Here is a 25,465-nt window from a genome sequence, read left to right on the forward strand (position 1 = left end):
GTAGGGATCTCTGGGTCTACTGAACCGATTTTGAAAATTCATTTACTACTAGAAAGTCACGTTATTTATGAGTACGTAGGCTATATTTTATCCCTGTATTTTCACGGTAAAGAGAACAACGCGGGAGAAACCGTGGGGCGTCTTGTATTAGATAGTATTCGATAATAGATAATGAACCTTACACAAAATGATTTTTTATAGGAACAAGTTTGCGTACGGTGGTAAAAACGCTGAGCTGAACCTTAACGGAGAGTACCATACTCTTGGAAAGAACCACGGCAGCGTAGAGGTAGTGCTGCCTGACGAACGGTGCTTGAGCCTGAAGGTCGACAGAGATTTTGCCGAGAAAGATAATGTAAGATTTATTTATTTTACCTTATTCTATTCGAATAATAAGACTTAAGGTACTAGTACTACAGTAGGACTTAAGTACCTACTATGTCAGCTCCAATTACAAAAATAAAATATTAAGATTCAATTAATTTTATTGAAAAAAGTCATTTTCGAACATCAGATTTTTCAATTGGTGTTTCGTGAAACTATGATCTATGCTTTTAAAGTAAAAAAATCTTCTTTATCCGCTTTAGCAAATTGTTTCAACATCACGGTTTAAAAAAAAATTCAACGGACTACTAACAACGTTACGCAATTTTTATAGTACTATCAAAAGAGAAACAAAATTACCATCACAATTGAATTTGGCACTCCGATTTAGAGCTGCAAAGTAATCCTTTTCTTACAAGTGAAACGAAACATTTTTACACACAGGTTATCAATGGCCACGCCGAAGTAGTACTTTCCGATGCTTCGAAACGCGGAGGACCAGCTTCGACTATAGTATACAAATCCAAGGTTACCAATACCAACTGGGAAAAAGAAACCATAGATTTGGAGGGACAAATCGAAATGCAAATAAATGGTGGCAAAAATCTTCTTAACACTTTCAGCTATAAAAACATCCCCAAGGGCAAGAACAGTGATGTTGCTTTCAAGGTAAATACATTATTAATAAACACAAGATCTCCTCATTATTAACTATAACGACACTCATCACAATCAGCAAAATATGTCATTCTCTTCTATTTATCAACTTATCATTTTTACACACAAGTTCTCTTTCACTACTCCTACTATATTTTCTGCGTCCATTCTCTCTTCTTTTATCCTTCCACAACAATACAACAAATAATTTAAAACGACGCTAACTACGAGTACATTTTCTCCATTACAATTTCCCTTTTCCCATATTTATTTTTGTTTTATTCAAATGTTTTTAAACATATTTAAAAGGCAACTTTTATATTTTACCTTAATGAACTTAAAACAGAATATTTTAATTAATTATATAAAGTGAAAAAACGTTTTTTTTTTTATTTCAGAATGAAATAAGTGGCACTATGTTACCCAAGAAGGGAATCCTAGATGCATCTGCCACTTACACAGAGGGCGATAGCATGGACGACACATACAGAGTTAAAGCATTCTACGGTGATGACTTGGGTATGGAGTTAGTTGGAGTATTCCAAGCAGCCTTCCCTGACAAAGGACTGAAGAAGTAAGCATCTTAAAATATTAACAAAGTAACTTTTCTTGTTGTTCTAGTGTGCCTTTTTTAATTCAGATCATATATTATGACCCTGGGTTTATATCTACCAAAGTAAATTCTAAGGCTACCGAATATCATCACTAACTTAATATCCTGATAGTAAAGTTTTATTAAAATTAAATTGTGAATCTAAACTCGCAAATCTTACAACCCTTTTATAAAAAAATCATTATTTTCTGTTTAACAGGTACGTAGATGACTACACCATGAATATTCGATTACCTTTTGAAAAGGCCCATGACATTAAATGGATTTCCAAATTGGTTTATAACCAACCAGAAAACCAAGCAGTAGAAGTAAGTTTGATATTGGGTTATATTAATAACAAAATATATTATAGTAAACACTCAAGTAGGTACTTAACTTAAAAGCTATATGTTGCGTATTTCTGTACCTTGCTTAGATTTTATTCCAAATCTAATTTTGTTATAACTTTTGCTGCAACTAGAATGGTTCTTTTTTCTTTACAATATCTGATCAAAGAAGAAAGCCCTTAATCGTAAAACACTTATTTATTTCAGATTACTTTAATTGAATCTGTGCAAGTGAATGCTGACCTCTACAAGTTCGAATCAAACGGCAAATATGATATCAAGAACGGAAACACCAAGTTGAAGATTATCCTACCACATGTGGATCCTGTCAACATTGATGCTAGCTACAAAGTTGATGATACAAGTTAGTACTCAGTTGGACATTACATACAAAATACGAAAATAAAGATATCGGTAAATCTATAATACCTCCTGAACCAAGCCAACCTATGTTTTGCTTTTTTATAGAAGACTAACGGACGCCCGCGACTTCGAATCAATGTAAACTTTCAATCTCTATTTCAACACTTTAGAGGTTGATTTAAAAATTCTTGAATCCCATCATATTTCGTATTTTTTATGATTTATAAACAAATTTTTAAAACTGTAACTCTGAAAATGAAGGACTTTCCATACAAACTTTCTACCTATTTCACCCCCTTCTAATTTTATTTTAGAATAAACAAGTACCCTATTTTGCTCCAAGGTCCCATTTACCATTATACCAAAATTCTTTATCGGTTCAGCCGTGAAAAGGTAACAGACAAACAGACAGACTTCCTTTCGCATTTATAATATTAGTATAGAGGTTACATATAGATTACCAAAGGTGTAACTGCATTACCAAACGTTTACTAATCAATTAGATCAGATAATAAGTTATTAAGATGAAATAAGTATACAGTAAACATTTTATGTTTAAAGTAGCAAACGTTAGAGCTAAACATACAAGTGTAATGTTTTGGGTAATCCTAAAAAGAGAATTATAAAAATATTTTTCCAAAAAACTTTACAGAGGAAAAGAGATCGGGTGCAGTTGATGTACAGGCTCACTACGGCAAGGGCAAGACCACTTCCATCTCAGTGCAAGGCTCTTCTGGCCAGAAAGAACTTGACCTATCATTCTCTGCTAATTCACCACAGAATGAGAAATTCAAGAAGTTTGAAATGAAGTTCAATACCAAGGTAAGTAACTACTACTACTACTACTACTAGCAAATAACACCCGCACCATAGACAAAAGTTATAAAACATAAGAAGCTACTATAAAGCTATAGCTACCATAAAAACAACCATACTATGAAGAAAAGTGTTGGACATATACGGACATACATGAACGGGTTAATGTTAATAAGAATTAAAATAATATATTTATTAAGACCTTATAAGTTGATTGTAATGTAGAAGAAACGGCAAGTTTAATTGTTGTATGTAGTATTTCTTCTAACAATTGAAATATTTCTTATAGAATCCATCTCCCGACACATTCAATTCTCTGGTCCTTATCGATGCCGATGGCAGAGTCTACAAGTCTGAAGGACTCGTTGTCTACTCTGCTTCTCAACCCATATTTGATCTGAAATACAGCAGTCCTGCATCACCAAAACCATCAAGGTATGTTTTGAATACTGACTTCAAAATGCGAATCTTGGAAGTATTCGTAAAATAATTTTCAGTAATCTGATTACAAGACATTTATCACTTGATTGTTTAATCCACGATAATTGTTTTCCAGGCTGTACTTCAAAGGTATCGCTCCCAAATCAAACCAAGGACGTATGGAGTTCAAAATAGAGAACTGCAAGAATTTTGACCTGGATTCCTCATTTGAAATCAGTTTTGAGAAGGATTTGATACTGAAGTTCCACGCTAATGCAGAAACCCTTGGACTCAAAAACTATAACGTCGATATTTCGAGCAAGGATGCTGGCAATGGCAAACGATTGGAATTCAATGCTATCAATGACAACAAGAACATTATAAGTGGAAGGTATAATAATCTTTTAGACGTAAAATTTTTATTTTTGCATTTATTTATTGAATTTTCACTTCTGAAACTGATCATGCTATAAAAGCACGAAAATAATAAAACAAAAACTTGAAAAACATCTTTAGCAACTCCTAAAGCACGTCTTTTTGATTCAATAAAACTAGGGCTTATTTTTATTTATGTATCCACAGCACATCATATATCAGCAAGCAAGAAGGGCCAAAGACCATCATTGAGGGTTCTGGTAATTTGAAGGTTAAAGATGAACAGAAACCGGCCAACTTTAAGTACATCCGCACCATTCTGACAGAGGGCAACGAGCAAGGAGTTGAGGTTTGAATTCTTTCTTTGCTATCACAAATGTTTACTCTAGGTTTTCTTATATTTTTTTTTGTTTATAGTCATTCACTATGTAACTTCGACTCTTATTCTTAAAATTAGTAACATGCATAATTATTCACTTCTTTATTTGAATAAGCTTTAATTTCTATTGTTTCATTGTAATTTAATTTATCTTGCTTTATTTAAATTATTTTTACCTAGTTCCATAACATTTTGTTTGTCTCATCTATGAATTAAATATATGCTTAAACAATACACAGGATGAGTCTATGAATGAACAGAAAAATATGTCTTTTAAATCGTTTCTTTTTTACGTGCTTCTTTTTATTAGAAAATTTTGGGTGTAATTTATTTTGATACATCCATTAATTTGTCTGTTCATAGTCATGATGAATTTTCGCAGACGTTCGTCAACGTGGCATATGGAGACCGCAACCACGTGGCCGAGTTCCGCGTCACCAACCTGGAGTACAAGACCTCTTATGTGTACTGCGAAGAGAAGAAACAATGCGCCCACGCTGAAATTAACGCTAAACTAGTTACCACCAGTAAGCATAACTTCTGCCTTTTCTTCATATTTATAACCACACCTTCAGTTTTTCTTTATCTTCACCAACATCAAATATGACTACTTATTATTTTCTTATGTCTTCTGGCTAAGAATTCCAAAATTTAATCTAAATTAGATTTTTTACATTGTTTTCTAAATTTTGGCTCAGGTCAAATCTGGTAGGCATTTCTGTCGTATTTTTAATCACTTTATGGCATATTTTTATAATGTCACGTAAATATTAATCATGTTGTCAAGTTAAATATTGTACCGCCGCCAAGTTAGAACATGTAGATCATCATCATCATCATATCAGCCGATGGACTACCACTGCAGGACATAGGGACTTCCAAACATCATGATACTGAGCCACCTGCATCCAGCGAATCCCTGCGACTCGCTTGATGTCGTCAGTCCACCTGGTGGGGGGTCGGCCAACACTGCGCTTACTAGTGCGGGGTCGCCATTCCAGCACTTTGGGACCCCAAAGTCCATCGGCTCTTCGAACCATGTGTCGTTGTCGTCACCCCCCCCATTGCCACTTCAGCTTTCACCGAACATGCAGATAGTACCTACTATATAAATATATAGAAGAACTATATAAATATTTCATATTACATGAATTTATCCAAAATATCTAAGAACAGATTTAAAGCATATTTGTGTGTAATAATTAAATTAACTTCCAAAACCAGAAAATATATATAATCACCTTATTTCCAGAACTTGGTTCCCTGCAGCACCAGTTCAACGCCGGTTTCGACCTCCGCAAGCTCGGCTTGGCAACCGAATTCGGCCTTCAGGTTTCCAACGAGTTCTCCGACAAGAACTTCCCTCAATATGACATGAACCTACACGTTAACCGCGAGAGTAAAAAGTACCACTTCCACGTCTACAGCCAGCCTGAGTTCGGCAGTATGTATTTTCATTTTATTACCAAATTATTTTACTAGCCACTGATATTGTATTAACGTAAATGCTTTTTTCTAATCTTCGGAAACAATGCAATACCATAATCCGTCTTTTTATAACGAATCCGCAAAATTTCATGATTTAGTTGTTTCAATTTTAAGTAGTTAAAGCTTGAAAGCAATACAAACAACAACACATATTTTTCTTTTATTCTAGATTTTAATCTACTGTGCCAAATTGATCATCAAAATCTGTCCAATAATTTTAGCGTAATTATTATAAAAATCTATACTAATATTATAAAGCTGAAGAGTTTGTTTGTTTGTTTGATCGAAAGCGCTAATCTCTGGAACTAATGGTCCGATTTGAAAAATTCTTTCAGTGTTAGATAGCCCATTTATCCAGGAAGCTATATAGTATCCCGTATATTCCTACGGGAACGGGAACCACGCGGGTGAAACCGCGCGGCGTCAGCTAGTATCAATATATTTTTTGTTTACTATGAATACTCGTGACTTCAAACGTTGACTAAAGTTTCATCAGATTTTTAGCCTCTGCATTTTGATAAACAGATTGTTCATTGTTCTAGAATTCCCGGCCGGTATTGTCCTGACGTTCCCACAAAGGGTCATCGCCCTAGAGTCCCTCGTTCACTACCCCACAAACAAAAACCTTCCGTTCCCCGTAAGAGGCGAGATCTCCCTCTACCCTGACAAGAACAAGCCTCAGTCCAAAACAGCTGTGAGGTTCACCTTCGACGTCTCTGGAAATGAAAAGCAAGGGGAAGCATCCGCTCTTGTTGGTTTCAGCCACCCTAGAATTGGAAAGGTTAGTAAATACATTAAAATATGTTGGGTAGAGAGACAATAAATCAATTCTTATTTTTCGAAAACCAAACTCTGTAAACTAGACTTGCTAGATTTTGTCAGTGGAAAGTTTCGTCACGTTTTAGTAAATAAATTTGGTATTAAGAGTAATTGCGCATTATGAGTTGCTTGAATTAAATGATGCATGGCAATTTTTTTTATATCATAATATATTCTAAAATATTTTATAAGTCAACTTCTTCGTTCAATGAATTTTCATAGGATCTAAAATAGCGTCATGAGATTCATTAAATAAAGCTGCCGTGCGCATAATATTTCATCTCACCACAGCGAGGAAATTGCTAATTATAAGCAAAAATCTCAGTCTGGTTTTACGTACAAATTGTAGCAACCTTGTAGGTGTTACATTCTTATATTTTTGGTTTTTTATTCATCAGGAAGCTCTGATCACTTTCCGTGGGGCCCTCAACCGCCCCAATGACAACACCGTCAGGATTGAAACCAGAGGAGTCATCTCTCACTCATGCCTTGGACACGTAAGCATATTTGATAGATTTTAATTAATAGTATCGCATTTTCCCTTTGCGTGTATTTTAATGAATTCATATTGATTGCAGGATCGGGAAGCCAAATTTTTGATGGAAGTCAATCCTGTACACATCAAATTATTGGTAAGGTGTTTTTCTTTATTCTTCGATGTTGATTAAGTTGTGAATTCAGTACAAATGAAATTTTTGGGATAACATTAATAAGTTTATATAGTCCATGAGATGACATGACAGACTGCACTTATTTTACGAACACTATACATACTTATATGGACTAAAGATCAACCACTTATCAACGATGCTAATTGTTGTCTTTGTATAAGACGAGAGATAGCGGCACAATCCTTTTCTATGTGTAAATATTACAAACCTGGTCGTGGTTTGTAATATACGTGCCAAAAAGGACTCATGCTTCGCTTAGGCGTTAGGTCAGGTTAGCCGTTAGTTCAGGAACCGGTGAAAGACGAAGGTATAAAAGCTGTTAATCATAGCTTCAAACTTAGATCCATCACGCTGGTCCACTGCGGGTTGCTGGGAATGAAGTAATAATGTTTGCCTAAAATGATCAGTGATCACCCTTAGATGTTAGTGGTGATTTAGACTGACGACTCTACATGTACTCTGGGACACAAAGATACCCTTCTAAATTTCAAACTGAGAATTACTACTGAAAACTTCTTGAAATAACGTAAAGCTTAGTAATTCATAGATTGACCCAGTATCCTGTGATCCGTAGGCAGACATATAGACATATAACAATTGAACTACTGTGAGATAATGAGACTGTTAAAGTCAAAACATTTAACCCAAAAATGTCCATTTGTCAAAAATGGAAAAAGTCCAAAGCGCGCCCTAAAAATAAACGAAGAACCATCAAAGTTCTCAACCAACAATAAACTCCCATCACCATATGGATTTCCTCATACTGCCATGGTGATCACAAAAATATTTCTTCGCAGGTGGATACTCCACTGGTGAAGGTGATCGACTTGGAAGGCTCCGCAACGGCTAAGGAGAACTTGCAACAAGTCGACTTTGGGTTCAGTCTGCTTGAAGGAAAACCGGTGACCATATACGCTGTAGCCAAAGACTTCCAGTACTACGAGTTTACTACTGGCTACAAAGGTACGAAATTATTTTGTTGTAATGATCGTCTTCAGTGAAAACACTAAATGGCATTTTTTCCTAGATTAGTTTTCAAAATCAATTAGTCTGATTTTCTGACGCAGCCTTTAAAATATTAAGAGAACAATTCTTAGCTCGAATTAATTTGGTAATTAAAATTTTCCAAGTTGGCCCTTTCTGTCGCAGTCTATAATGTCTTGATTTAAACTAATAAGATCAATCTTCTAATCTAAGAATATTCTTAAAAATATAGTTGGGTTCATTTCTCAGAAGGTCTTCTTTTGAGAGTCAATTGTCTTCGCATTATGGTACTCGTAGATGTGAGATCTATCATAATGTATTGTATTTCAGACGAATCCGAACGTAAACTGTCAGTCATAGCCAATCTGAACCCGGAGAAGCGAGTGGATGTCTCCGTAGACATCGTACTCAACAAGAACAAGAAGAACATCGTTAACGGCGCCATCTTTATCGAGGACAATCTCGTCAAGAGCGAGTACGGGCTATCTAAGGACAATTTCAACTACTTCGTGGTAAGTTTGATCACATTTTTCTAAATGAAAAAAAAAGTATTTAAATTAGTATAATTTAAAAAAGCACGCTCAGTTTTTTGATACTATCAAAATTCTAAAGTCACATCACATTACGAAAATCATGTTGTCAAAATTTAGCACTTCGTTCGTGGACCCAATCATAATCATAATAATCTCAATAAAAATCCGGTCAAGTTTACCCTAAATCGATGATCTTTTTTGAGAAAAGAAGAAGCTAGGGAAATATTCGAGGATCGTAGCAAATGGAAGAACGTTGCTGCTTATCACTACGGGAATGAGAAGTGGCGATATGTATGTTAACTATTTGTTACAGAGCGCACTGAGAAAGGATCTAGGTGTTCTACAAGAGCGCGTGAAGGAGATCGGCGAGAAAGCCAACGATGACGTCAAGAAAACACTACAGCGAGTCGAGCCGACTTACCGCCAGCTGGAGCAAGCGTACAGGGAAGACATGGAGAAGCTTACCCAGGACATTGCCAACGATAAGACTTTGAAGGAGATCTCTGAAGCTCTGTAAGTGTACATTGTGTAATAAATGAAATGAAATGTTTTTATGAAGTAAAAGTTACAGAAAGTTTACAACAGTATCGAAAAAGGCTATATCTATTTAATGAAAATTAGCCTATTTTAATAGAAATAATGTTGTGTCAATGAATTCGAGACTTGGTGCTAGACTCACAAACGCCCAAAAGTGTCCATTCTTTCACAGCTTTAATTTAAAGCATGTGCCTCAGCTATTTGTCTTCAACGCTAACTTAATTATTGTGGCCAAATCACGCTGTTGAAATAGTATATATACTTAGTTTAGAGAAATTGAATGTGGTGGGAACTGTAAGAGAAAAAACCAGGGGGTAGATCTCCAGTCAGAGCTCCTACAGAAACGTTCAAACATCCATGGAAACCCTAAAAATCTAAATCCCCCAGAAGGGGACGTTATCACATTAAGAACCAATGATAAACGTAAATATTAATTTGTATGTTTTTGTGGTTGCAGGCACGTTGTAACTAAAGTGATTGCGAAGCTGATTGACGACGTAATAACAGTCTTCAAGCCCATGGCAGACAAGTTCGCGGAAACTGTAACTGTATTCAGCAAGAAGGTTGCCGAAATGTATGAAAAACAGGTAAGGAATTTATAACTATATGATTATGTGTAATTTGAAATATCGTTTGTCTTCGCAAAGCTGCGTGCCGACGCTGCCCAGCCACAGAATAAGTAGTCGTAAAAGATTGAACTTGGATGGTGGTTCTAAGATGTTGACGCGTTTGGCTAAAAAATGCCTATTCGCCCTTGCCTTGAAGGTAAAGGGTTATTGTTGTGTTGGTGCAGATAGAGAAGCTCGCACAAATCGCATAAAAGGATTTTGTTTTAAGGGCATGGTGAACTTATGATGAAGGTATATTAATTAACCTGAGACATATCTATCGCATATGAAAAAGTGCAAGACACAGCATTGGAAGAAATTCCTAGCCTAACCTGTGAAGAAGTTTTTTCATTTAAAATAGACTTGCGCTTAGCTACAATCACGTCTGGTGGAAATCAGTTCTGCGGTTACAGTTGGAGCGTGCCTTAAAAATGCCTATTCACTTTCTCCCTAAAGGTGTTTGTAAGTGGTAGAACAACATCATAAACAACATTATTACGTGCTGCAGAGATAGATATATAGATAGATAGATATTTGTCTGTATCATCATGTGATATGTATTTAGAAACTACTAGTACAACATGGTTCTCTTTACCCAGATCGCGCCCGGCTTGAAGCAGCTGTACACAAACGTAGCGGCCGTCATCCAAGCGTACTTCGACGGCATCATCGACGCGGCGGCGCACTTCACTGCTATCATCATGGACTTCTTCGAGAAACACAAGCCCGAGCTACAGGAGCTTACCAACATCTTCACTGAAATATTCAAAGGTACAGATTTTGTTTTTATTCTTTACAAGTTTGCCCTTGACTACAATCACTTGATTGATGGTAAGTGATGATGCAGTCTAAGATGGAAGCGGGCTAACTTGTTAGGAGGAGGATGAAAATCCACACCCTTTTCGGTTTCTACACGGCATCGTACCGGAACGCTAAATCGCTTGGCGGTACGTCTTTGCCGGTAGGGTGGTAACTAGCCACGGCCGAAGCCTCCCACCAGCCAGACCTGGACAAATTAAGAAAATCTCAATCTGCCCAGCCGGGGATCGAACCCAGGACCTCCGTCTTGTAAATCCACCGCGCATACCACTGCGCCACGGAGGCCGTCAAAAAGTTACAAGTTAACCTGATGGTAAGTGATGATGCAATCCTAGATGGAAGCGGGCCCACTCGTTAGGAGTCCGATGAAAATCCCCTTTCGGTATCTACATGACATCGCACCGGAACGCCTAACCCCTCTGTCTGTCTGATATGGGTTCATGATTATGATGATGACATATTTATGTATTTTGATCACAGTATTTAACTGCTTCGTTGGTTCAGTGGTTAGCCAATTTGGCTGCAGATCACTTTTCCTCAAACTATTTTTCCTTCACCATTACAGATACGTGATATTTAATTTCGTAAAATACACATACGTAATTAAAATTTTGGAAGTGCATAGCCCGGATTTAAACTTACGCCAATCGAAGTCAGGGTAACCTAGCCAATGACTATGACAATAACATTAAAGTCATATAACTTTGCTTCCAGACATCACCCGCATCGTGGTGGCTCAGCTGAAGGAGTGGCGCGCCAAGTCTTCTCAGTTCATCAGCGACATGTTCGAACAGATCAAGGAAATGCCCATCATTGCGCTCATCAAAGAGAAGGTATCGTTTAGCATAAAATTTCTTAATTACGGGGTGTCGAGTAACCATACACTATAATCTGTTTACACAACGATACAGGTATTAATTGATTATGAAACACGGCTAAAACTCACGTGATATTAGGTCGGAGTATGCCCGACTAGTTTCTAACCCATACGGAGTCATGAGCTGGTTATTGCAACGCGGCACGATCCAAACTGCGAAGCGGCGGCGCGACGCGCAGCAGCTCTTATCACGCGCGAAGAGGCCAAATCCAAACACTCATTCACTCATCTGACGCGCTGCCAACGTTTGCCAACAATCTTAGGTACCTACTAGTAAACGCGTAGTTTCCGTTTCCGTAAGAATAAGGGGATAAAATATAGCCTATAGCACTTGGGGTTAATGTAGCTTCCAAACAATGAAAGAATTTTTCAAGTAGTAGTTTCGGAGCGTATTCAATGCATACGAATAATAAATACAACCTTTCCTCTGTAGAATATTAGTATAAATAATAATTGATGAGTCAACCAGATGACCCACCTGATGGTAAGTGATGAGCAGATTGCCCATCGAAAAAATCTTTGCCCACACCATCGTAAAAACCTTTGCCTATACCTTCGCCTTACAGAGCAACACTTCGCATGGTTTACAGGAAACACATTCTACTAAGTGTTGTGCCATCAACTTGAAGCTTAGATTTAAAGGGACTAGGACTATACTGAAATGTATTTCTATTGAGCTGTCATAATAATTTCTTTATATATATTCATTTTGTAAACTCTTTTTAATTCTTTTTCCTGTTTCCAGTGGCAAGAGTTGGCGGTCCCAGAGCAGTTCCTGGGTATAATGAACGACGCGTACCACACCGTGCGCGAGGTCATGCCCACTGAGGAGGCGAAGACGTTCCTCGACGTCCTCCGCAACTACGCTCAGAAGGTAGATCAGCTGAGTAACTACGATACTCATCATCATTATCAGTCTATTTTAATAACCTGTAGTAATACGACATATCTAAAAGCGATCGTTTCCATCAGTATACTAGTAAACTCTTCCCATGCGTTAGGATGAAAGTACCAGCGATACTATCGATTCTGTCGCTATTGTTTGACAACATGTCTTTCTCTATATATATGTTTGTCAGCGGCGAAGAGTTCATAAAGCCAATTCCTCTCGGGCTACCTTTAAAAATCCATGCATATTCATATTTGTACTGTATCTAGATCCGGAGTTTGTATCATCATCATCATATCAGCCGATGGACATCCACTGCAGGACATAGGCCTTTTGTAGGGACTTCCAAACATCACGATACTGAGCCACCTGTATCCAGCGAATCCCTGCAACTCGCTTGATGTCGTCAGTCCACCTGGTGGGGGGTCGGCCAACACTGCGCTTACTAGTGCGGGGTCGCCATTCCAGCACTTTGGGACCCCAACGTCCATCGGCTCTTCGAACTATGTGCCACGCCCATTGCCACTTCAGCTTCGCAACTCGTTGAGCTATGTCGGTGACTTTGTGGATCTCCTCATTTCGGATTCGAGTTTGTATCACGCTAATTGAACTTCCTTCTTTTTGGGATGGCTTACCTTCATCTAAATTTCATCCTTCGCCACTGATGTATAAGTCTTATCAGGAGATATATCATTGACACATGCTAGGCGTACAATATGGCCATCTTCTTGCTCCGTCATTATAAAGAAAAAACATATTGATTTGTACCCAGTTTTACTAAAAAGTTATATTTGTACAGAAATTACGCCAAGAGAAGTTCGACGAACAGAAGGAGCTCAGGATCGTATATGAGAAGATGATCGCAGCTGTCAGCTCGCTGGTGGCATTCGTGCGCCAGGCGGCCGGGCAGTACGGCATCACCTACCCCACCTTCACCTACGTAAGTATTACCCCATCTTCACGTGTGTATCCATTACCCTTAGTGTTTATACCTAAACCAGAACTTTCGCTTAATCATTAAATCAAGGGTCGAAAACAAAGGTCAGTAATCCTTGAAAAGCGCGTATTTTTAGGTGATTTCTCAATCACGAATGATGGTAAGCAATGAAGCAAAAATTGGAGGTAGTAGGAAAAACGGAAGCTGATTGGGCATTCCGTATATTGCCAGTTTATATAAGGAATGAGCAACTAAACACTCAATACGCGTTCAAGGGATATCCACAACGTCGAGGTGCATGCTGTAATGTCTGACAGTTCTATTATAGAACGGTGAAGGATGTGTGTTTGTTTGTCCGTCTTTCACGGCAAAACGGAGCTAAAAATTTGAGGACGTGATTTTTTAACTGGAGATGGTTGGAGCGTGGCATAAGCTACTTTCTGTTTTTCTAACCCCCAACTTATCTAAAACGGGGAGTGGAAGTTTGAATGGAATATTCCGCAATTTTCAAGATAGAAAGCTAAAAATTTTTATGCTGACTATTTGTGACTAAAAAATGCATCATTTTTTTTTTGAAAGTTCACCCCCAACCCCTTAAAAGAGGGGGTGAAATTTTGTGTGGGACTTTTCGCAGTTTTCAATGTAGAAAGCTGAAAACCTGTACACGGTACACGTAGGTAGGGGTAGAGTGGGAGTAGGGAAGAAGCGCACATTAGTCAAAGTGAAGCTTGATAGTATAAAATATTTCATTACGTTTTGCAGGGAAGCTTCCCAGGATTCTCACCTGTTTCTATGCCGAGCTTCAAGGGATCAGCCGGCTGGAGTCTGCTATCTCAGATTATCCAGGGTGACATCCCGAACCCGTGGGTGCAGTTCAGAACTTATAGACCACGCAGTCTCAACCCACTTGACGAAGTACCAACTAAGAGTGAGTAAAATATTATCTTTAACTACGTTCTTTCTAAGATTCAATTATGAATCTTTAAGAATAAGTACAAGTTACTGTGTAAAATTACTGTTTATAAACTTATTCTTCTCTGATTAGGGACTATACTGCTTGTTTTTGCCATTTGATAGCTATGCAGCTGGACTCATTTTTCACTATATGTTCCCGTATGTGACCTTTAATCATGGTTGCGGAGTAATTACAAACAGTCTTGACATTTTACGCCTTATGTTGATTCGAAAAAGTTTAACACTTAATCAACATGTTCCATGAATGCTCGTAATGAAGATTGTTACTTAAATTCAACTAATTTAGTCTCGATAGCTCAACGGTAAGGCGGTCGGGCTCATCGGAAGGGTGGTGGTTCAATCCCCGACCTTCTTGACTATTGTCGTAATCACTCCTAATACAGTCTGTCCCGACTAGTTGGAGGGGTAATGGGAATATTGGTTATATTTAAAAGATATCGCAAATATTCTTTTTTATAAAAAAATGACATTTGTTATCCACAGGTCACTTGATCATGTTATTGATCAGATCTGTCATTTCCATAAATTTTTTTTAGTTTTCTAAGCGTTAGCGTTTGTAGAAAGAGAATCGATTCCACATGGCTAGAGCCTCAACAAACTTGACCTGGAAAATGTTTCATTGTCAGTGCGCGGAGTGATCATCAACGGCCAGCACATCTTCACGTTCGACGGACGCCACCTGACGTTCCCGGGCACGTGCCGGTACGTGCTCGCCCACGACCACATCGACCGCAACTTCACGCTCATCAGCCAGCTGCAGAACGGACACCCCAAGGCCATCATCCTGGAAGACAAGAGCGGAATCACCATCGAGCTCAAGGAGAATGGACAGGTGATTTTCAAACGTTCATATTTATCTATTTATAGTCCACACAGGTAGGAGTTGTGAGTTATATTGATTTATTTATACACTTTATTTGTCCACCACAAAACAAAGAAACAAACGATATAACAAAAAATCAAAAAAATAAGAAGTAGGATACAAAAAAGGCGGTCTTACCGTTTCATAGCGCTATTTTCAGAAATATTGCGGGTGATATGTATAAAAATATTTCACCCGTAGTTTTCTGCGTAGTTGCCATTCCCGTGAAAATACGGGACTAAAATATAGCCTATGACACACACAAGTAACGTGACTTTCTAATTGGAAAGGAAATTATTTTAATCAGTTCAGTAGAGATATTGCGAGCCACAAACTTCAACTCTTTATAAAATATTCAATAAATAATAATTAGAGTTATTTATCAATTAGAAAAGAGTTAAATTATTGTACTTTTACAGGTTGCTCTCAACGGCGCCAACCATGGCTACCCAGTCATCGAGGAAGATGTGTTCGCATTCAGGGAACCCAAAGGAAGAATCGGCCTCGGCTCTCGCTATGGTCTGATGGTGTTCTGTACCAGCAAACTTGAGGTAAGTCAATAATACTCTTCAATAACAGTTAACCTGGAAAGTGCAGTGTTGGTCGACCCCTCACCAAGTGGACTGACGATATTAAGCGAGTCGCAGGGAGCCACTGGATGTGGTATGAATGATTGGTATTTTGTGGTATACGTGGTGACTCAGGATCGTGATGTCTGGAAGTCCCTACAACGTCCTGCAGTGGATGCCCATCGGCTGTTATGATAATGATGATAGTCAATATGACTGGAGTAACTCGGAAGTAAAATTTGACCACGAAGTCTGATCAAACTTCTGAAATTACACCCTAATTTCCACATTTTCCAGAATTTTACAATGACAACATCTAAATTAATAAAAAAGAAGAAATACTTTATTGCACACAAACGATACATAATTAAAAACATACAAATTTTTCACAGAAATACACAGTTGTGTTAACTTACATCGTATTTTTCCGTTAAATGATTTAGCAACCATTTCCTTATGACTCTATTTTTAAGCAACATTGACCATTCTCCTGACAAAAACAACACGGAGTTTCAAATAAAAATTGCCTTTTTGGTTAACTTGTGAGTTTTTCTAATACCAAGAAAACATTTCCAGGTGTGCTACGTGGAAATATCCGGCTTCTACCACGGCAAGCTGCGCGGACTGCTGGGCGATGGCAACAACGAACCTTACGATGACTTCAGGATACCCAATGGAAAGGTGAGCTCTCTTTCTGATTGGTAATCTATACACGCAATATAGCCGTGATATCCCAGTGGATATGATCATATGATCTCAGCCCTCGATTAGGAGGGCGTAGGTTTAAATCCAGTCTAGGGCAAGCAATATTTCAGTTAAGTATGTGTATTTCAAGAAATTAAATATGTATCACGTGTCTCCAATGGTGAATAAAATTATTTAAGGACACCTGCATACCCGAGATTTTTTTTAATTCTCTATGTTCGCGTTTGGCTTTGCTAGGAAAGGAGGGGTGAAGGACTTACTGGAAACTGCTTCTTATCTTCACTCGCACTCACAATCACAGCCAAGATTTATAACATAGTTTTTGATAACATAAAAGCGATTAGCGAACAGACGAATTTGTCGCGGCGCGTGCGTACAAAGCGTATATAGGTTGCGATGGGTTACGTGCGACTACTAATTTAGTTTTCAGCGGCGTTTAGGAATAACGGGGATTATGCGGGACAAAGAGGAACTTACAGGATGCGTTGGAGTAGGAGAGGGATAGAAAGCGTTAGCTTTGCGCGAACACTCTACGTGTGTGAAGTCTGCCAATCCGCCTTAGGCCAGCGTGGTAGACTATTGGCCTATAGCTTGGCAAGTTCGTTGTTGACACTTCCATGAAATGCGGGCGACGAAGGGAAAGGCCTATATATATTTGTATCTCCCCACCAGATCGTCAACACGGAAAGCGAGTTCGGCAACGCCTACAAGCTGGCCGGTAGCTGCAAGCCGGTCCAGACCCCCGCCCACGACCACCACCAGATGCACATGGCTCTGCCGGCCGCCTGCGAGACCGTCTTCGGCGGCACCTCACCGCTGAGGCCTTTGGCGCTGCTCATGGACAACTCACCCTTCAGGTTTGTGCTGATTATATTTACCTAAATCTGTGATAATCAAACCATCATTTTACCTACAAGTAGATATATGTTTTGTTATAGATACGTCCACTTTCTAAAGTGTGCCATTTTATAAGTCTAAAATTGCACACGTTTGTCTTCATATTCATACACTGTATGTTAGATTACCATTTTGCTATTTAGTCCTAACACCACAACTTTCGACAGTGCCAACTTCAACAAAATCAGTTCATACGTTTTTGAATGAAAGTGGGTCGCTTTTAATTTTTGCCTTACAGCATTTCAGATTTATGGACAAAGGGTGGCACTTCTTAGGGCGTATTCCTTGAATGATCTGTTCATGCTCAGTAGTTTACTTACAATCAAGCAAACAAACTGCACGGCTCTCCAAAAACAAAGTTTCAATCTAAAATTAATATAATATTTGACCAACAGACAAGCCTGCATCCACGCTTGTGGGGACAACTCTCCTAAATCTATCCAAGAAGCCTGCGACTTGGGCCGCGGGTACGCTACCCTGGCGCAGACCGGCCTCCTCCCCGCCGTGCTGCCTTCCCACTGCTTGAAGTGCACCGATGCGGACAAGCCTAGAGAGATCGGAGACATCTACGACATCAAAGTACCGACCAAGCAAGCCGATATCATTGTCACTGTTGAGGTCACTGAGGTGAGTAATTCACTTTCTCATAATAAAATTCATTTTTCCATCTAATTCTAAACGTTGATGAGTTCAGGAATATATGCCAATGCACTTAATAAAGTGTTTATTAAGCCGTGTTTTTACCCCAAAATGTAAAACTGATACTACAGTCTGTAGTCATGTGGCACATCTATTTTCTTTCTACAAACGCTACAGCTTGGAAAACTAAATAAATGTATGGGATCATGTGATCTGTCGATAGCAAATGTCATTTCCATACATTCTTTAATTTTCGTAACGTTTGTGATTGTAGAAAGAATGAACGTGCCACATGACTACAGATCCTGGCATCAGTTTTCCATTTTGGAGTACAAACATAGGCTCAGTATTGATAATGATAACTGTTAATAATTCTCTCTAAGGCAAGGGAGTGTAACACCCCAACACCCAATTCTGGGGGTAGGTACTGAGAATTCATTGTTACAAAGAGAAGCTCAATGTGTTTTTGCTTCTATTTTATTGGACCTTATTGATTCGAAGCTATACAGAATCACAACTAGACAGCAGCTAATGTTATTAGCTCGTTGTATATCCACATAGTCTTACTTCTCTGTACATGTAAAACTTCAAGGATCTTCACCATGACGAAGATTGTAACGTTCTTCCATATTTTCAGTCCACGGAGAAGATGTACAAGGACATCATCGTGCCGCTGGTGGGGCAGGTCATCGACGGGCTGAAGAGCAAACGCGTCACCGACGTCAAAGTGTACTTGGTGGGCATCACCTCCAGGTTCCCCTACCCCATCCTCTACGACACCGATCGTAAGTGCACTTTAAATTATACTTTATTAGCTGACGCCGCGCGCTTTCACCCGTGTGATTTCCGTTCTCGTAGGAATACAAGGATAATATATAGCCTTTCTAGATAAATGGGCTATCTAACACTAAATTTTTTTTTCAAATCGAACCAGTAACCAAACAAACAAACAAACTTTTCGGAACAAATTCTTTATGTACAATGCTCACCCGAGGAAGTAATACTTCGATGTTTATTATTTCTGCCACCAAGTAGTACTGCTGTGTTCCAGTATAAACAGTGTGATTGCCGGTAAAACTGCAGGCATACGATACCTAATCTATATCTCAGGTTGACTAGAAGGAGACAGGAGAAGTCAGCGCATTGTAGGGCGTGTTTCTTTCGTGATTTCAGAGTTGGTCATCAAATTAACTGTCTGCATCTTTATTAAGAAGACTTCATTCGGGAGTTATGGGATACGTTTAAGTACTTTATACACTTATTATGATAGGAAAACATCGCGGGGAATATGCCAGACACTGTTCCACGTTTTTAAGCTGTTATGCAGTAATTTGCACTCGGACAGTGTGGAAAGCTGCAGCCTAACTCTTTGCATTTTGATAAAAGAATAGGAGAATATGGTGTTTTATTGTAATTATTTATTAAAATGGCAAAATTTTAGTTGAGAGATCATTGCTATCAATAGTTTGTGGTTGATTTATTTTATCCAGATTGAAGAACGGAGTTCAAGCAGCTTAATATTAGAGACAAAAGAAAAAAAATATAAAAGACGTTATCTATAAAAAAAAAACAAATATAAAGGTAATAGGTAGCCCAAAAGGTTATGTAGCGTCTTAAAGATACGAGGATGTTCATGGGATTTCTTCCTTCTAGAAGAAAAACAATGTTGGTTATTAATGTTTGGTATTTGTTTCCATTGTTACATAATGATATCTTTCCACAGTGAAACTGAAGAGTGCGAAGGTGCAGTTCACGGACAAGTCGCGCTACAACGAGCTGAAGTCTGTGACTGTGGGCGACGAGCGAGTGGACAAGTACGCAGAACTATTTGCCAACGTTGTGAAGAACTTCCGACTCACTTTCGGTACGAACTTTTTATCCCTAGATGATCATGCTCTTAAAGCCTATAGTACCCATGTATGCAGTATCTATGTTTCGGTCTGAAGTATCTAAAGTTGTCCGTGTAATTACAGTTGGATCTTTGGGAGTGTTTCTTGCTTATACAGGATACTACGATGAACTAGTAATAACAAGTGTTTGCAACTTAGGCCTAAAGAATCACACTGGTCTGAGCCCACAAAATGAATTCCTTGACAAGGGATTACAAGGTAATTCAGTCAACTGGATAGTTACATATAATCATGATTGCAGGTATCCACAACGTGATGTTCGCCTACGACTCTGTGTTCGACCTTCCTCTGAGAGCTGGTGCCGTGAAGCATCTCATCAGCGCCATCGGTGACTCGTGCCACAGACAGGACGTATTTGTGAGTTATTTATTAAACTACACTAACCAACGCTCGCGACATTGCCAGCGTCAGCAACCTATCAAATCTTAAAGCACAGACATTTAGACGTTAGGGCGAACTTTGCTAGGAGTAACTCTGTGTTATCAAATCAAAAATGAGAAGATATGCTAAAAAATCAAAGTCACTGACAGAGCTCAACGAGTCACGAAGCTGAAGAAGTGGCAATGGGCGGGTTCCAAGAGACTATTGACGTTAGGGTCCTAAGGTGCAGGAATAGGGACGCCCCACTATGTGAACTGATGACTTCAGGTGAGCTGAAGCTTACTTAGAAAAAGTATAATAGGGATTATACTTTTTCTAAGTAAGCTCGGCTCAGTTTTTAAGTGTAACTTTTTATTTTCAAGGCAAGCTCACTTCGTTCGGTCGTGTACAGCGGATTCTTCAAAAACCTAGGCCTTTCGTACTCCCTCATCAAGAACACGCCTGATCTGAAGATCGGGGGCGGCAAGAACGTCAACCAAGTTGTTGGTAAGTTGTCAAAAGTCTTTCAATCTAAAGTATCATTCTTCTGTTATTGCATAAAAAGTTTAGCAAACTTTATGCATACCGGACTACTGTAAACAGTGTTTTTAGTACTTATCTTGAACTATTGGCGTAAGTTCTTGAGCCAAGACGTAATTTATGATAATAATGCAAGTTTATCATTGAACGGAAGCGACCATCAGAAAACCAACGCTTTTCAAAAATTTGTTTATCTGACAAGCCAATAAGTATAAACACTCTAAACCTATCGAAAACACTAGAGATTGGTTAGTTTCTAAATTCATGCAAAAAAATTAGTATTACGTGTTAAAGCTCTGAACCGATAGTTGAATAATATAAAAAGTAAATCTAGACGTATCAACAGTGCACCTAAACTTACCTTAATTAAAATAAGAATCTATAGGATCACTATAAGCAGACAAACTTGACGTTTTGAGTATTCAAGTAAACAAGCCATCCTTGAAATAAACTATTACAAATTGAAATGTATTCCCTCAGGTTTCTCCAAACACGGCGTATTGCTACTGGGAGACAAGAAACAGAAGGAAACTGAAACTCTAAGGAACACTCTTCACCTGGAGACATACGATGACTGCGTAGACTTCTCGCAAGATGTAAGTCATTCATTATTCTTGCGTAAATCCAAAAAAAAACGTTTATCGTATTTTATCGGTAGTAAAAATTTTACACCAATATAATTGTTATTTTAGAGTCAGTTTAGTACATATAATTCATAATTTCACACTACTTGGTGCCGATTTATAATATGCTGTTTCTCTTCGGGACTGTCATCATTAACAATTGACAAGTAGGATTTCTTGTTCTTGTCCAAATCGCTTTCAATTTCAGGTAGCAAAATGATCTCATCGAGGTTTTGTTGTTCCATTTGATACTTAGATCACAGATCTTCATATCAATCATGATACGAGTAAAATACACGAATGCATTTTATGCTACAAATAAATCTTCTGTGACTTCATAATTAAGCTGTTTGTCTTTGATGTTCTGACAATCGCTGACGACAATGTTCTTTTTCCCCAGACGGATGGCTACACGTTCTCGGCCAGCACCTTCCAAGCATGCAACCCTGGGCAGCAGAAGCAGTATCTGCAGACGGCGGCAGCTTCTGTCGTGAATCGCTTGCTGCAGGAGAATCTGGTGCAGGCCTGCACGTGCAGCTACGTCGACGTGTACCGGGCGCGCTCTGTCTGTGTCGTCAAGGAGAGGAAGGAGGCGGTGTGTAACTTAAACTTAACGTTACCATCCATCACCACGTTTTTTTTTTTCAAATAAATCTTTACGATTGACTTGGGAAGTAATCTGGTGAATGCATTACGAAAAGTGTGATCGGACGAGGCTTTTTAGATGCGTGCTACCATCTACAGAAATAGTGAAACAGTATTTGTTATTTAATACTACCGACAGATGGAGTTCTCAGAGAATTTCGAAACAATCCTTTTTGTACACTTTAAAAACTTGTTGCGATACAGTTACAGCTGAGGCTCCTAGATGGCGCTTTGTTTTTTATTTTTGAAAGAAGTTTTACTTCAAAAGTGTGGTATAGACTACTCATTTTTTTATTATTCAAAATATGCGCTTGACTACAATCATGCCTGGTGGAAAGCAATGACGAGGTCTAAGTTGGAGGGCGCTAACCTAGGAGATGTTTATAAACTCTTACGGTTAATGGGTTAATCACGTGACCTATAACGAATAACGAATGTCATTCCCATACAGTTTTTAATTTAAAATTACTTGAACTAAGGTTTTAAGTTTTGTATCGTTTTATTTACAGGCTCGCAGACGGAAGTAAGGAGATTACGGCGACTCTTAGCGATGCATCTATCAAATACTCTTTAGTTATACATCTACGGGCTCAGCAACAATAGAAAAGATCTCTGGAAAAGTAAATTATCTTATAAATTGATAATGAATAGGAAATTTTAATTGTATTTTGAATGAAACCTTTTTTATTGTATTTTCTATACCAGCAGTGTAGTCAGGGGATTCCAGTTTTAGAAGATAAAAAATCCACTTGGAAATATTTTGAAATGAAATTTCGAAGTCGGATTTTGTATATAAGTTTAGAATTGGTTGGAGATTACTTCGTTTTATTTACGTAAAATGATAAACAGTCAATATCTAAACCTAAAAATGTATAAACAATTAAAAATATTCCAAATAAAGTTTGATAGTTTCTCCATTAATTATTATTTTACGTAGTTTACATGCGTGAGGGTTACAAAAATTGTGAATATGAGTGGGGTATTTATCTGGTATTTGTAATTTATGAAAGTATATGAAATGCCTTCATAAAACTGTTTCCTTTGGCTACATTGCTCATTGCTAAGGATAGGAGGAATTAGGAGTTTCTGTTATTTATAAAAAATAATATAATGAGATCTACCGTAATAACTCACTACAAGATGGCGTAAGTGAAGGAACACAAATAATCAATAAAAAATACAAGTTAACTGTCCTAAAAAAACAATGTACTGTATTTGTAGTAGAAATTGTTAGAGACGATTAAGCTAAAACAAAATACTGTATTTATTTTTAAGTAAAACTTGGTTTTTATTTACATTTTTTTAGTCTAGTAGTTACTAGCGCCATCTACTCGTAGTTAACTTACAACGTTTCATCTCATTTTACAATACTAATTTACTTTAATAAAACAAATAATTCTTGATTATTATCAATTCATACAAGGAGCCCTGTATATTTTAGACTTGTTATTACTTTTTAAGAATAGAGTAAACTATTTATGACGAACGTGCAGAGTTTAATCGAAATCTGTATTAAAAAAATGGTAATGTAATAAAAATATATTATTTTATTTCTTTTGTATCATTTAACCTTACTGTTTATTAAGCTGAAGAAGGAATTTTTGGAAGTATGACTGTGTTAAATTCGTGCTATTTTGTATGGAGCATTTTTCAGCGATCCGCGGCAGTGCCGCAAATGTGACCCTTTAAATCCCTGTAGCTCCGAAAGGCGAAAGTAATGATCGCAGATACCCTGTTATTTTTACAAAATTGCTTTTTAACAACACAACTAGCGGATGCCCGCGGCTTCGTCCACGTAAAATTTGTTTTTTTTATATAAGTACCGCTGGAACTATAGATTTTTTCGTGATAAATAGTAAACTATATTTTTATTTTATTCTTTATAAGTTAGCCCTTGACTACAATCTGACCTGATGGTAAGTGATGATGCAATCTAAGATGGAAGCGGGCTAACTTGTTAGGAGGAGGATGAAAATCCACACCCCTTTCGGTTTCTTCACGACATCGTACCGGAACGCTAAATCACTTGGCAGTACATCTTTGCCAGTAGGGTGGTAACTAGCTACGGCCGAAGCCTTCCTGGTGGGATGCTTCGGTTTTCTTAATTAATAATAATAATAATAAATATACTTTATTTGCACACCACAAAGACAAAAACAAGTGAAATAAAAAACAAATTAGGAAGAGATCAGCATACAAAAATAATTGATCATTTATGATCATTTATTTGGTTCGGTTTGGTTAATTGGTCTGGCACCAGCTAGACCTGGACTAATTATGAAAACCTCAATCAGCCCAGCCGGGGATCGAACCCAGGATATTCGTCTTGTAAATCCACCGCGAATACCACTGCGCCATGGAGGCTGTCAAAACTCAATAAAACAAAATGTGTTGCTTGATCTCCTCCATCTTCCAACGAAAGTCCCATTAAAATCCATTCAGCCGTTCCAAAGATAAGCCCGGATAAATAGAAAGGCACAGACAAAATTAAAAAAAAGCCGGCCAGTTACGTGTCGGGCCACGCGCAGAGTAGGGTTCCGTAGATTAAGACTATGAAAAAATCATCCTCACTTTACATGTAAGGAAGGAACCCAAAATATAATATACTAAGTTACGCAAAAATAATAATTGTGTTAAGTAAAACATGTAGAAGACGTTAATCTATACTAATATTATAAAGCTGAAGAGTTTGTTTTCTTGTTTGTTTGTTTGTTTGTTTGATTGAACGCGCTAATCTCAGGAACTACTGGTCCGATTTGAAAAATTCTTTCAGTGTTAGATAGCCCATTTATCGAGGAAGGCTATAGGCTATTTATCCCCGTATTATATTTGGTAGAAAACCACGCGGGTGAAACCGCACGGCATCTACTAGTAGTATATAACATGATAATTTTCATATCTCAACGGAGAACAGAGTTAATATAATAAAAAATAACTAAATGCAATCCTTTTTTCAAGAAAGCGAAAAATCCACAAAGGTAATCATCGCGAAAGGAAAGGTCGCGAATTTGTAGTTAGGTTTTTTAGCCCAGTCATATTCAACATTCAGCTTTCTCGGATCATTTACATTTCTAAGCTGTTTTTTTTGTCGACATAATGACTACTACGAGATGAGTCATTCTTTTCGTGATATATCGAGCCACGTGTCGTGTAACACCTGGGTGACGCGCACACCGGAAGAACGGCAGACTATAAGGTTACATACACATTACAATAATATTATCAATACTCAACACATGCTCGCAAATAAAATGGTAGTATCTTATATAGTTCATTCAATCTGTAATGTAGGGTCTGGATAATTT

The 25,465-nt window shown here is 37.9% G+C and overlaps 1 protein-coding gene across 1 annotated transcript in view; it reads left to right on the top strand.

Moving 5' to 3' along the window:
• Positions 1-23,710, top strand: part of LOC112051759 (apolipophorins) — a 48,080-nt gene extending 24,370 nt beyond the window's left edge. Inside the window, exons 25-59 of the mRNA XM_024090538.2 lie at positions 202-355; positions 769-993; positions 1,380-1,555; positions 1,794-1,902; positions 2,128-2,284; positions 2,936-3,105; positions 3,389-3,534; positions 3,656-3,910; positions 4,102-4,243; positions 4,656-4,800; positions 5,526-5,717; positions 6,304-6,542; positions 6,979-7,077; positions 7,159-7,212; positions 8,049-8,214; positions 8,566-8,747; positions 9,082-9,281; positions 9,763-9,892; positions 10,513-10,684; positions 11,447-11,565; positions 12,355-12,483; positions 13,298-13,438; positions 14,198-14,363; positions 15,037-15,242; positions 15,692-15,823; positions 16,418-16,522; positions 17,219-17,403; positions 17,839-18,070; positions 18,720-18,867; positions 19,806-19,946; positions 20,234-20,349; positions 20,736-20,859; positions 21,373-21,488; positions 21,916-22,110; positions 22,670-23,710. Of these exons, the coding sequence (XP_023946306.2) occupies positions 202-355; positions 769-993; positions 1,380-1,555; positions 1,794-1,902; positions 2,128-2,284; positions 2,936-3,105; positions 3,389-3,534; positions 3,656-3,910; positions 4,102-4,243; positions 4,656-4,800; positions 5,526-5,717; positions 6,304-6,542; positions 6,979-7,077; positions 7,159-7,212; positions 8,049-8,214; positions 8,566-8,747; positions 9,082-9,281; positions 9,763-9,892; positions 10,513-10,684; positions 11,447-11,565; positions 12,355-12,483; positions 13,298-13,438; positions 14,198-14,363; positions 15,037-15,242; positions 15,692-15,823; positions 16,418-16,522; positions 17,219-17,403; positions 17,839-18,070; positions 18,720-18,867; positions 19,806-19,946; positions 20,234-20,349; positions 20,736-20,859; positions 21,373-21,488; positions 21,916-22,110; positions 22,670-22,687 (5,386 nt within the window). The 3' untranslated portion in view covers positions 22,688-23,710. The remainder of the gene's footprint in view (positions 1-201; positions 356-768; positions 994-1,379; positions 1,556-1,793; positions 1,903-2,127; positions 2,285-2,935; positions 3,106-3,388; positions 3,535-3,655; positions 3,911-4,101; positions 4,244-4,655; positions 4,801-5,525; positions 5,718-6,303; positions 6,543-6,978; positions 7,078-7,158; positions 7,213-8,048; positions 8,215-8,565; positions 8,748-9,081; positions 9,282-9,762; positions 9,893-10,512; positions 10,685-11,446; positions 11,566-12,354; positions 12,484-13,297; positions 13,439-14,197; positions 14,364-15,036; positions 15,243-15,691; positions 15,824-16,417; positions 16,523-17,218; positions 17,404-17,838; positions 18,071-18,719; positions 18,868-19,805; positions 19,947-20,233; positions 20,350-20,735; positions 20,860-21,372; positions 21,489-21,915; positions 22,111-22,669) is intronic.
• The last annotated feature ends 1,755 nt before the right edge of the window (positions 23,711-25,465 follow it).

The sequence above is a fragment of the Bicyclus anynana genome, chromosome 25, assembly GCF_947172395.1.
Source record: "Bicyclus anynana chromosome 25, ilBicAnyn1.1, whole genome shotgun sequence".
Lineage (NCBI taxonomy): Eukaryota > Metazoa > Arthropoda > Insecta > Lepidoptera > Nymphalidae > Bicyclus > Bicyclus anynana.